Source organism: Anolis carolinensis, unplaced genomic scaffold (assembly GCF_035594765.1).
Source record: "Anolis carolinensis isolate JA03-04 unplaced genomic scaffold, rAnoCar3.1.pri scaffold_14, whole genome shotgun sequence".
Lineage (NCBI taxonomy): Eukaryota > Metazoa > Chordata > Lepidosauria > Squamata > Dactyloidae > Anolis > Anolis carolinensis.
In genome coordinates, this window is record NW_026943825.1 from 4,654,086 (window position 1) to 4,667,300 (window position 13,215).

At 42.1% G+C, this 13,215-nt stretch overlaps 1 protein-coding gene across 3 annotated transcripts in view; it reads right to left on the reverse strand.

The window, feature by feature from the left end:
• The window catches only part of pcnx3 (pecanex 3), a 48,615-nt gene that overhangs the window by 32,738 nt on the left and 2,662 nt on the right, over positions 1-13,215 (reverse strand). For 2 of the 3 annotated variants that reach the window (XM_062965365.1, XM_062965364.1), the window contains exons 2-10: positions 11,682-11,875; positions 10,552-10,654; positions 10,089-10,128; positions 9,766-9,861; positions 6,489-7,781; positions 4,879-4,999; positions 3,593-3,762; positions 2,233-2,329; positions 1,969-2,104 (exon numbers count right to left, since the gene is read on the reverse strand). In XM_062965365.1, the coding sequence (XP_062821435.1) occupies positions 1,969-2,104; positions 2,233-2,329; positions 3,593-3,762; positions 4,879-4,999; positions 6,489-7,781; positions 9,766-9,861; positions 10,089-10,128; positions 10,552-10,654; positions 11,682-11,875 (2,250 nt within the window). The remainder of the gene's footprint in view (positions 1-1,968; positions 2,105-2,232; positions 2,330-3,592; positions 3,763-4,878; positions 5,000-6,488; positions 7,782-9,765; positions 9,862-10,088; positions 10,129-10,551; positions 10,655-11,681; positions 11,876-13,215) is intronic. The other variant, XM_062965366.1, reaches the window with a different exon arrangement.

Sequence of the window (13,215 nt, forward strand, 5' to 3'; positions counted from 1 at the left end):
GACTGCGTTGGATAATCCAGAACATTGTATAAGCAAATGTTGGATAAGTGAGATTCTTCTTTAATATGAAATAATTACTGGGATAGAATAATGCAGAACAATATAATCTCTAAAACCAGGACAGTAAATAAACAGGGGAATTCCACACAGGAAACAATCAGGGCCAGCTAACACCTCCCAACAAAGTATTCCCATCATCAAAGTCTGGCAAATCCTGTTTTCTCAGGGCCACAGACAATAGAAGCACATAAAATATCGCAAACAACACCACTCTGAAAACAAGGGAATTCCAGACAGGAAACAATCAGGGCCAGCTAACACCTCCCAACAAAGTATTCCCATAATCAAAGTCTGGAAAATCCTCTGTTTTCTCAGGGCCACAGACAGTAGAAGCACATAAAATATCGCAAACAGCACCACTCTGAAAACAAGGGAATTCCAGACAGGAAACAATCAAGGCCAGCTAACACCTCCCAACAAAAAATTCACTCAGGGAGGAAACAGCCAGGCTTTAAAGCTGCAAGGCCATTACATCCTAATCATTTTTCCTAATTGCAGCATTCATACTTGCCTCCAACAAACAAAAAAAACCAATCAGAAATATTGTATATTCACAACCTTTAGGAAATAATATCCCCTGATGGCACAGCGTGTTAAAGCGCTGAGCTGCTGAACTTCTGGACCGAAAGGCCACAGGTTTGAATTGGGGGAGCGGAGAGAGCCCCCGCTGTTAGCCCCAGCTTCTGCCAACCCAGAAGTTCGAAAACATGCAAATGTGAGTGCATCAATAGGTACTGCTCCGGCGGGAAGGTAACGCTGCTCCATGTAGTCATCCCACATGACCTTGGAGGAGTCTACGGACAACGCCGGCTCTTCGGCTTAGAAATGGAGATGAGCACCAACCTCCAGAGTAAGACACGACTGGACTTAATGTCTGGGGAAAACCTTTACCCTTGACCTTAACTACCACCAATTCCTCAATTCTTTATTTCCCATACCACCAGACTTCGCCACAGCAATGCGTGGCCGGGCACAGCTAGTATAATATATAATTAACATTATTATATTGTATTATTAGTAGTACAATATTGTATTCCATTATATTATCAATATTAAATGTATATACAATATATTATATATTTATTATTATATTATCTGCTTTGAAATGGATTATATGGCAGTGTAGACTCAGATACTCCAGTTCAAACTAGATAATCGGATTATCTGATCTAATAATCTGGATTATATGAGTCCACACTGCCATATAATCCGGTTCAAAGCAGATAATCTGATATTTATTTGGCGGTGTAGAGGGGCCTCATATAAACCAGTTCAATGCAGATACAGTAGAGTCTCATTATCCAAGATTCGCTTATCCAACGTTCTGGATTATCAAAGCAGATAATATCTATTATCTGCTTTGATAATCTGGATTATATAGCAGTATAGATCCAGCCTATAATCCAGTTCAAAACAGATAATCTAGTTTTATATATGGCAGTGTGAATCCAGCCTTAGAAAACACATTCCTTTGCTGTAATTATTTCATCATCTCTCTAGCTAGGGACAAAAGGCATGGTGTCCTGAGTTGGTTTAAACATCTGATTTTAAAGTAAATATGATTTTAATGTTTAATGTTTGTGTATATTTATAATTATTTTATGTCCTAGCATGGAATGCTCGCCATATATATCTTGTGCTCCACCCTGAGTCCCCTTCGAGATGAATGTTTCAAATAAAGAAATTTTAAAAATTCTATCATTATGCACAACAGCAACAAAATCTTGGATAATTTACAAGCAATTGAAACACCCAGTTTTGTATACACAAATCCAACCATTATACCATGCTGGCTCTGGATCTTTTTTATTTTAATATTATTTCCATCCTGTCTTTGCAAACTAGGCAGGCCAAGCTGCTTATGTGAAATATCAAATCAATACTGAGCAATCTGAGCACTGTTTTCACCTCAGGAATCTCCAGCGGCACCCTCCGCACCTGCATGCCCTGGAGGACCACGGGTCGTGGCTGCAGCAGCGTCAGGGCCGGGGTCCCTTCGGGGACCTCTGCGGAGTTGAAGCTGGAGGAGTGCGAATGCCTGTCCCTGCCAAAGCAAAAGGGGAAGCGGTGGGAAGGCTGCATTTATGGAACCCCCAGAGAAAGACTCCCCAATCCCTAATTTACCACAACACCCAGGTGAAGGGCCATGAGAGCAGTTCAAGAAAGACTCACCAGCCGCTGTTGGTGGCGTGGTCCATGCTGACTTGCTGGCCCACTGGGTTCTCGTAGCCACCTCCCGCTAGACCAAACGTATACGACCGTCGGACTCCTGGTGAATGGGAGAAAAAAAAGAGAGAAATATTGGGATGTTTGTGTTGTGCGTTTGAGTTGCAGAACACATGCCGAACACATCTTTATCTTACATACTAGGCCTGTGCAATCAATGAAAAAAATGTTTCAATACTCATTAGTAAATTATGTAAACACACATGCATATATACATATGTACAATATAATTTACAATAATATATTATAATATATATATTAATAATATTATTTTGTAATACAATAGAATACTAATAATACAATATAATAATATTAATTATATATTATATATTACATGTATATTATTAATAATATTACAATATATATAATAGGTAAAGGTAAAGGTTTCCCCTGACGTTAAGTCCAGTCGTGACCGATTCTGGGGGTTGGTGCTCATCTCCGTTTCTAAGCTGAAGAGCCGGCGTTGTCCGTAGACACCTCCAAGGTCATGTGGCCACTGGCATGACTGCATGGAGCACTGTTACCTTCCCGCTGGAGTGGTACCTATTGATCTACTCACATTTGCATGTTTTCGAACTGCTAGGTTGGCAGGAGCTGGGGCTAACAGTGGGCGCTGATTCCGCTCCCGGGTTTTGAACCTGGCACTTTTCGGTCCGCAAGTTCAGCAGCTCAGCGCTTTAACACACTGTGCCACCAGTACAATACAGTAATGTATTGCCAGTACAGGGTTCCCTCTTATTGCGGGGGGTTAGGTTCCAGGACCACCCGCAATAAGTGAGAATTTTAATATTTATACATTATTTTAGTAGTTATATGCTATTTTAAGTCTTTATCAACTAATTGTGTTTTGATAAATCATCTCCTTCTCCTCCCGTTGCCGCTTGGGCTCTTTTTATCTCCCTTCGGCTTCTCTTTCCTCCCTTCCTTAGGCTGTAAATTGTGATTTCTTATGATTTATTGAAAAACCGCACAAAAGCGAATCCGCGAAAAGTGAACCACGAAGTAGTGAGGGAACACTGTATTGTGCTATGCTAATAATATAATATTGTATGTAAATTTAATTTGTAAGATGCTCTGACTTCCCTTCGGGGTAAGAAGGGCGGGATATAAATGTATTAAATAAATAAATAATAATAAATAAATTAGGGGACGGTGGTGGCTTTGATTATGTTTTTCTTCTTGGCAGAAGGGGGTTGCTTTGGGGTCCCTTCCAAGTCTAGAATTCTATTATTCTAACAGCAGTCCAATACTACCAGGTGCTTGAGGCAATGCATCCCTGGCTTTCCCTCCGCTGAACCCCACTCACCACTCTCGTCGTAGAAATAGTGAACCGCCCCTTCCGAGGTGTCGTCAAAGTTGCAGGCTTCGTGGATGGCGCCGCGTGGAAGCAGGAGGGAGCTGGCGAACTGCAGGGCCGAGGGGAGGGTGAGCGCCCGGGAATGCGAGGAGGCACGGCCCCGCTGCAAATCCTGGAGGCTGCACAAGAGGGGAGGCAGGGAGTGAAAAGCTACATCAATAATACCAATAATAATAATAATAGAGCTGACAGCTGGCACAACAAAACATTGCATGGGAAGTTCCTTGACAAAATTGAAAGCAAGGCTGACAAGGAGAAGACCTGGCTATGACTCACGAATAGGACCCTGAAGAATGAGACAGAAGGCCTGATACTTGCAGCCCAGGAGCAAGCCATCAGGACAAAGGCAATTAAGGCCAAGATCGAAAAATCAGCCAAAATGCAGACTGTGCAAGGAAGCCGATGAAACCATTGATCATCTCCTCAGCTGCTGTAAGAAAATCGCACAGACTACAAACAGAGGCACAACTATGTGGCCCAAATGATTCATTGGAACTTATGCCTCAAGTACCACCTCCCAGCAGTAAAGAACTGGTGGGATCACAAACCTGCAAAAGTATTGGGAAATGAGCACGCAAAGATACTGTGGGACTTTCGAATCCAGACTGACAAAGTTCTGGAACACAACACACCAGACATCACAGTTGTGGAAAAGAAAAAGGTTTGGATTATTGATGTCGCCATCCCAGGGGACAGTCAGATTGACGAAAAACAACAAGAAAAACCCAGCCGCTATCAGGACCTCAAGATTGAACTTCAAAGACTCTGGCAGAAACCAGTGCAGGTGGTCCCGGTGGTGATGGGCACACTGGGTGCTGTGCCAAAAGATCTCAGCCGGCATTTGGAAGCAATAGACATTGACAAAATCACGATCTGCCAACTGCAAAAGGCCACCCGACTGGGATCTGCACGCATCATCCGAAAATACATCACACAGTCCTAGACACTTGGGAAGTGTTCGACTTGTGATTTTGTGATACGAAATCCAGCATATCTATCTTGTTTGCTGTGTCATACTATGTCGTTGTGTCAATAATAATAAAAACTTTATTTATAATCCACCTTCTCTCCCTGAAGGGACTCAGGGCAGTTTACAAAAATAACCAAATTGGAAAACATTCAATGCCCAACAAATAACAACAATCACAGCAAAACAAAAAAATAATAATAAAATAAGCACAATATAACTTATAGGGCCAAATAACATAGAAAACAACGTTAGAGAGAGGGCTTACCTGGGTGGGGATCCCATCACCGAAGATGGGGGTGTGGGATTGCTGCCCGCGTTGTGACGCCGTCTCATGGCCTGCATGCGTTTTGCGCTGTTTGATCGGTCAGGCTTGGGACCATCTTCCCCTGCAGTAGCAATAATAATTCACTTATTTCATTTTAGGAGTCTGGGGCTGACAAAATAATCTGCTTTCCATTTCCCAAAAGGTTATGGCATCATTTTTCAAAAGGTTGTGACTTCTAACAAGGTCATGCTTTTCCAAAGATCATACAAATCTCCAAAAGTTTATAGAGATTTCCATTTTTTCAAAGGGACTACTACATTTAGGAGACTTATGTTGGGGCAAGCGGGCTTATTAACAAAAGACCCTCCCCATAAATGTATAGCAGAGTAACTTATTAGCAGCAGCGTGACCCAGCACCAGTAGCCACAAGTGTTAAAAAAGAATAAAGACACACAGATCAATGTTATCTCTTCCTTAGGAGGCTTTTCTTTATAATAAAATAATATAGTTGCACTATATTATTGTATTTACTTATAATATTGATAATAATATTATAATGTAATACAATATTATACTAATTAATAATATAATATATAATTATATATTATATATTAAATGTAATATTACTAATAATATTACCATAAAATTATATAGTACAATATAGTAATTTAATTGCTTATATTGTGCTATGCTAATAATATATTGTATGTTCATTTGATTTGTAAGCCGCTCTGAGTCCCCTTCGGGGTGAGAAGAGCGGCATATAAATGTAGTAAATAAATAAATAAATATTTACAAGAACAAGGTTTCCATAACCTTGCTCCTTGTCTCCTGTGTCAATATAACAATTTAATAATATATAATACTCATATTATGCTATACTAATAATTTATTTTTTAATTTATTTTATTTCCATCATTTCTATCCTGCAATTCTCACCCGAAGGGACTCAGGGCGGCTTACAAAACTGGCAGAATTTGATGCCAATACACAACAATACAAAAGAATAAAACATAAGCACTTAAAAACAGATTAAAAACAATACAAAATACTTGTATATATATATATATATATATATATATAATATATTATATTATAATATCATACAAGAATACATATTAAAATTGCATGTTTATATTATATTACATGTAATATTAGTAATAATCTTGCAATATAGTGGTATAGTACAATATAGTAATACAAAGTGCTTATATTGTGCTATGCTAATAATATAATATACTGTATGAACATATAACTTGTAAGCCGCCCTGAGTCCCCTTTGGGGTGAGAAGGGCGGGATATAAATGTCGCTAATAAACAAATATCAAATAATAACACAAATAAACAGCAGACTTCACACTAGAGTTTTACACAGAAGGCCTTTAACCTGGGGCTTCTCTCATTGAAGCTTCTCACACCAGGCCTACTTCACACAGAGGCCTACCTCACACTGAGGCATTCTCTCACTGAGGCTGACTAGGACAACACTAGCTTTGACCCACTAACTTCAGCCTACTCACTCTCCTGAGAACAACACCAGTTTATTCACATTGGTTCACATTATTGTAATTAAAAATACCTAGTTAATTAATTAATTAAGTTTAACTTACCCCCTCCAACCGCCCCTTCGGCCTGCAGCTCCCCTCTCCAACCCGGTTGGTTGGCCGACTGGCTGCGCACGGTACTGGCTGATTCTTGCTCCACGGTCAGCCTCCCTGCGTGGGCCTCCAAATCCGACTTGGAGATGGTGAGGGAGCCCAGGAGCTTCCCATCGGCCACGTGGTTGCCGTCCATGCTGAGCACCCGGGCGTGGGTCTTGGCGCTGGCGGTGCTGCCTGTCCGCTGGGCGTAGTGGGAATGTTTGGGCAGAAGGGCGGCACCTTCGGGGGGCGGCGGTGGCGGGGGTTTGGCCTCGGCCATAGAGTGGCCCTGCTTGCCGTGCTGGGAGGGCGGGTGGCGCTCAGGGGAGTAGCAGGAAGTGCTGGAGGAAGTGTCGGAGCTGTAGTTGTGCTGGGAGTGCAGGCTGGAGGCCCGGCTTAAGTCACTGCAGTCGCTGGAATCCTCATCCGCGAAAAAGCCTTCCGCATAGGCCTTGCTGTCCAAGAGAGTCCGCATGGGCAAGTAGGCACTGCCGTGTTTGCGGGAGAGGTGCCGGCGGCCATTGAGGCCCAGCTCCTTGGGGCGGACTACTTGCTCCGGCTCGGGGCCGCCCCACAGTTCCCCATCACCTTTGACAGTTTCTAGGGAGTTGAGAGTGTTCTGCGTGTCGAAGCTCAGCTCCCCGAGGAGGCCCAGCTCCGGAGACCGCAGCAGCTCGCTGTCCGAAAGGGCATCCGTATCGCTGCCTCCGTCTGGCGGCGGAGACATGCCGATCCCTGGCTCCTTCCCTGGGGGGCCCTCCCCGGCGCCCACCCCCAAAGAGGGGCTGTCCAAGTGCGTGGAGTTGGTCTTCTCGCTGCGGTAGCTGCTCAAAGTGCTGGGCGTCTCTTTGTCGGTGCCGCTGAAGCAGCTGTCAGAGGAGCCGGCCTTGAGAGGACGCTCCGGCCGAGGCTCCAAAGGCTGGTACTCCGTTCCAGAGCGGCGCTTCTCTCGCCGGCTCCCGGTCTCCGGCAAGGCCAGGCTCAGGAAGCTCTGGCTGAGCTCCTCGCTTAAGCTGCTCTTGATCAGAGGGCTCAGCGGCGTGTCCCCCACACTCTCAGACTCGCTAGCGGTCCAGTGGGGTGCTTGCAATCCTGCCCCGGCCGGAGGAGACTGTTCTGAGGAGTCTGTGCTCTGGATTGAGGTCTGGATGGGGAGTGCAGGAGGGAGCTTTCGGCCGCTGGGTGCGGGCTCCATCTTAGGAAGAGGCAGGAGGCTGCTACTTGCAGCTTCCAGGTCGGTAGGTACTGCTGAAACATCACCAACTTCAGAGGAAGAAAAACAGAGGGTTAGGTTGGCGTCCACAAGAGAAAGGGCCTTCTTGGTGGTGTCACCAAAGTGAATTTTCCCTCCCGTTGATTTGTGGCTTGCTACATTTAGACAGGTCTCCTATGTGAGTTCTTATTTATTTATATATATTTTTGAAATTTCAAGTATTTATGTATATATGTATGTATGTATTACCCTGTTTCCCTGAAAATAAGACATCCCCAAAAAATAGGACCTAGTAGACGTTTTGCTGAATTGCTAAATATAAGGCCTCCCCCGAAAGTAAGACCTAGCAAAGTTTTTATTTGGAAGCATGCCCGGCACCTGCTTCCAAATAAAACAGCACACCAAAGCATGCAGGATTGGTAAATGTACATACCAGCTGTACATGGAAATAATGGTAGTAACAAGAAATTCTTGATAGGATTTACAGTTTGTCCGGTTATGTTGATTTGTGATGACAACTACTGTACAGTATATAATAAATGTTCATTTTTTTGTTCAATAATAAATGTGAATTCTTCTTCATGGAAAAATAAGACATCCCCTGAAAATAAGACCTAGCACACCTTTGCTTATCCAACACAGCCTGCCTTTTTGTAATCAATATTTTTGTAGTCAATGTTTTCAAAACAATGGAATGTTTCGGTGCTAAATTTGTAAATACAGTAATTACTACATAATGTTACCATGTAGTCAACTGCTTTTTCTATCAATTTGTTGTAAAACATGTTTTGTTGCATAATTTGTAAAATCATAATATAATTTGATGTTTAATAGGCTTTTCCTTAATCCCTCATTATCCAACATTTTTGCTTATCCAACGTTCTGTTTATCCAACGGCCTGTTTATGTTGAATAAGCAAGACTCTACTGTATTATTATTTCCAAAGCGTACACATTATAACATGACTATTGGTACATAAAGTCACTAATTAACAGTAGTATTTTTTTATTTATTTGGACTCAGAGCAGCCTCACATATTGTCAACAACTCAATGGCTTAAAATAACATACAGTTGGTAAACATTTACATTAAAGACCAGAGAATTAATAACATATAAAAACAATTACATCCGTTATTAAAATTACATAATCCAAAGAAATACAAGAAAGAATGTACTGAGTTAAAAGGGCGGAAACAGAAAGCATATGTATACTTATCTATACAATGACAAAGGATAAATTAAAAGGAAAAAAATAAAAATAAAAAGGGCCACTTTACAGGTTCTGGAAGTACAGTAAAGTCTCACTTGTCCAACATAAACGGGCCGGCAGAACGTTGGATAAGTGAATATGTTGGATAATAAGGAGGGATTAAGGAAAAGCCTATTAAACATCAAATTAGTTTATGATTTTACAAATTAAGTACCAAAACATCGTGTTATACAACAAATTTGACAGAAAAAGTAGTTCAATACGCAGTAATGCTATGTAGTAATTACTGTATTTACGAATTTAGCACCAAAATATCACGATGTTTTGAAAACATTGACTACAAAAATACGTTGGATAATCCAGAATGTTGGATAAGTGAGACACTACTGTAACAGGAAAATCATAGCAACTGTGTATATGTGTGTGTCTATATATATAGATATAGATAGAGAGAGAGAGAGAGAGAGAGAGAGAGAGAGCGCATTGTGTTTGATTTTTTTTCTTCTCTCTTTCATCTCCTTTCTTGTCTCTTATTGTTCGTCTCTGTTCACTGTCTTAGTAATGGACTATAATATTCTCAGTCCATTACCATCACACCAATCTTTCTCACTGTCTTAAGACATATTGTTCACTTGCTTTTATTGTATTAAGAAAATAAAATAATTATCGTAAATGTAACAAAGTTGCTTACAAATCCTGCAATAATAATGATTTTTTAAAAAGGAAGCGGAGTGGAATAAGAAGCAAAGTTATAGAAGCAAAATTCATAATTCTACTTGTTTTCCTATCGTATTTGTAAGCAGAAGAAACAACAAGGGCCTACCACAGTTCTCAGGCGAACAGCGCTGAAGCATCTCCCGATCGGCTGCAGTGACGATAACGTTGTTGCTTCCTTGCTCACGCACTAGCTCTTTGATGTCTATGGGAAAAAGAGTGTAAACCTGAGCAAAGTAAACCCCCTAGAGTCATTGCTTCCCACCAAATTTTAGGAAGGGATTAGCCAGAAAGAAGAAAAGGAGGGAAGCACACACAGATTTAGAATATCAAGACTGTTCACTATAGAAAGGAGTATTTATTGCACTGCACTCCGCACAAGCTGTTTTCTGAAAATCTGGAAAGGTGGACTGTGTCTCAATTTGTACTTACCTCTTGCTGGACCACCATCCTCCAAGTGCGGTAGAAGATCCTAGGGAAGAAACAGGTTTGAATTACTCTTTCACAAAAGGATCACAAGCTGGGATTCTATGTAAGTATGAACTAAAGCTAACCAGTCCCTATGGAAGCTTTGTCCTTTTGGGTCAACAAAAGTCAGAATCACCAGATAAGGAAGCTTCTCATTTCAAGCCCAAAAGAACCATTGAAATAATAAGTTTAGAAATATTCTTTTGGACTACAACTCTCTCAAAATCTCAGTATCTTAGAGGGGATTGTGGGAGTTGTGGCTCCAAAGGATAATTATTTCCAAGCTCAGGTCTAGGATGTGTTTTTAAAAATGTTTTTATGGATTTAACGGCATTATTTTTAATATTAAGGGGTGATGGGACCCTTGTTTTCCATTGCTAATCTTCAACCTGGAGAAAGAGGCCCAACCAAGTTCCCTCCTTCTTACCATGACCTGATTGAAGCCAAACACAGAATGCTGGGAGCTGCAACGCACCGGAGGCGTGGAACTGACTTTGCGGAAAACTGTCATCTCCACCCCACCTGGGTCTCTGTAAGGAGAAAGAAGACAAATGCAAACATAAACCAAGCCCAACATGTATAGCAAAAAATGACAATGAGATACCTCAGTTCCATAGGGCTGAGAAGTGATACGGTATTGTTCCTTCTCAGGCATGTTTAAATATTGGAAAGGATGTCAGGTTTTGTTGTCGAAGGCTTCATGGTCGGAATTACTGGGATGCTTTGAGTTTTTCGGGGTGTATGACCATGGTCCAGTAGCATTCTTTCCTGACATTTTGCCTGCATCTGTGGCAAGCATCCTCAAAGGTTTGTTCAGAGGTCTGTTAGAAATGAGGAAAGTGGAATGTGCTTCTGGAACATGGCCATACAGCCCAGAAAACTCACAGAAACCCAGTGCTAATCAAGCTTGCTAACTCCAACATTTGCACTTGCTTAAAAACAGGGGAATTCCAGACAGGAAACAATCATGGCCAGCTAACACTTCCCAACAAAGAATGCCCCCAGGCAGTAAGCAGCCAGGCCTTGAAGCTGCAAGGCTTTTCAATGCTACTCAAGGTGACCAACTGAAACATTTAGACTTGCCTCCAAACAGAGCAGAGTTCTTTCTCCCACTCTGGACATTTCACAGATAAATACATATACACTCCACTTGCCTCACTACCAACAGACCTCTGAACAAGCCTCTGAGGATGTTTGCCACAGATCCATGTGAAACGCCACTAAAGAATGCTACTAGAACATGGCCATACAGGCCAAAACTCTCACAGCAACCTGGATGTCAGATTGGTTTCTACAGCTCTAGAGATCTGACTCAGTTGATTCAAACTGCAGAAGAGATTCCATCCATACATTAGCAAGAACTAACTAACGGCAAAGCTTGTTTGGCAGTGGATTATTCAGCCTTGGAGTTTCCTTCCCTGGAGATTTTTTTTATGAAAGTCTAGTCGGCTCTCTGTTGGGAGGGCTTTGATGGTGTCTTCCTACCTGGAAGAATGGGTTTTGGTCTGGATGGCCCTTGGGGTCCTCCCAGTTCTATGATTTCACAATGCTACACACCTGGCCAAGTTGCCATCATCCGCTGTAGCCCCATCCTCGGTCTTGGCTGCCTCTGCCAGGGCCGAGTTCTTCTCCACAATCTCTCCCTGGTCGAACATGGTGTGCAGGCGGTAGTTGATGGTCTTGACCGTGGTGAAGAAGGTGGCCACCACGGCACAATACACGCCAGCCACAAAAATGCTGGGAGGCATCACCTGCCGTGAAGAATAATAAATGCAAGGAAATAGATTCCAGGCTCACTGGCAGGATTGATTGACAAATGACAGCCAAGTTGTTTTCAATACAACATCTGTCAATATAATTCTTATGCCAAAATACCTTATATGGGTATTCTCTTTGACCTGAAAAAATACAGTATATTATATTATTATCCATGCTAATTATTATTATTATTATTATTATTATTATTATTATTATTATTATTTCTACTCCCTGAAATAATCAAAAAGGAAACTCTGGCTTCTGGTTTGACAGCTAACAGTCCAGACTGAAACATGAGGCCTTCTGAGCTACTCACCCACCTGCCTTGAAATTTAACCTGCATTTAACTGTATCCTGTGTCCAATTTCTTATTTCACCAGGGCAAGTCAATTTAAAGAAAATGGCACAGACTAGAAAGGCAAACAGTGAATAGCAATGGGATTGATTGATGCAAGGTGACATTTCAAGCTCTTTCAAACATTCCTTCATGTGGAAAGCTTACAATTACAAATGTGAGCAATTTTGTGTGTTTTGAAAGGGAACAAAGAAATGGGAATACCAACAGGGATGGCAAATCCCATTCCATGTGGCAGATTGGGGTTGGACTGCATGGCCCACGAGGTGGAATGCCGCAGGGTTCTGGGCCCGGTTCTGTCTAACATCTTTATTAACAACTTAGACGAAGGGTTAGAAGGCACGATCATCAGGTTTGCAGACGACACCAAACTGGGAGGGATAGCCAACACTCCAGAAGACAGGAGCAGAATTCAAAACGATCTTGACAGACTAAGAGATAGGTCGAAACTAACAAAATGAACCTCAACAGGGACAAATGCAAGATACTTCACTTCGGCAGAAAAAATGGAATGCAAAGATACAGAATGGGGGACGCCTGGCTTGACAGCAGTGTATGCGAAAAAGACCTTGGAGTCCTCGTGGACAACAAGTTAAACATGAGCCAACAATATGATGCGGCTGCTAAAAAAGCCAATGGGATTTTGGCCTGCATCAATAGGAGTATGGTGTCTAGATCCAGGGAAGTCATGCTCCCCTCTATTCTGCCTTGGTCAGACAACACCTGGAATACTGTGTCCAATTCTGGGCACCGCAATTGAAAGGAGATATTGACAAGCTGGAAGGTGTCTAGAGGAGGGCAACTAAAACAATTAAGGGTCTGGAGAACAAGCTCTATGAGGAGCAGCTTAAAGAGCTGGGCATGTTTAACCTGCAGAAGAGAAGGCTGAGAGGAGACATGATAGCCATGTACAAATATGTGAGGGGAAGTCATAGGGAGGAGGGAGCAGGCTTGTTTTCTGCTGCCCTGCAGACTAGG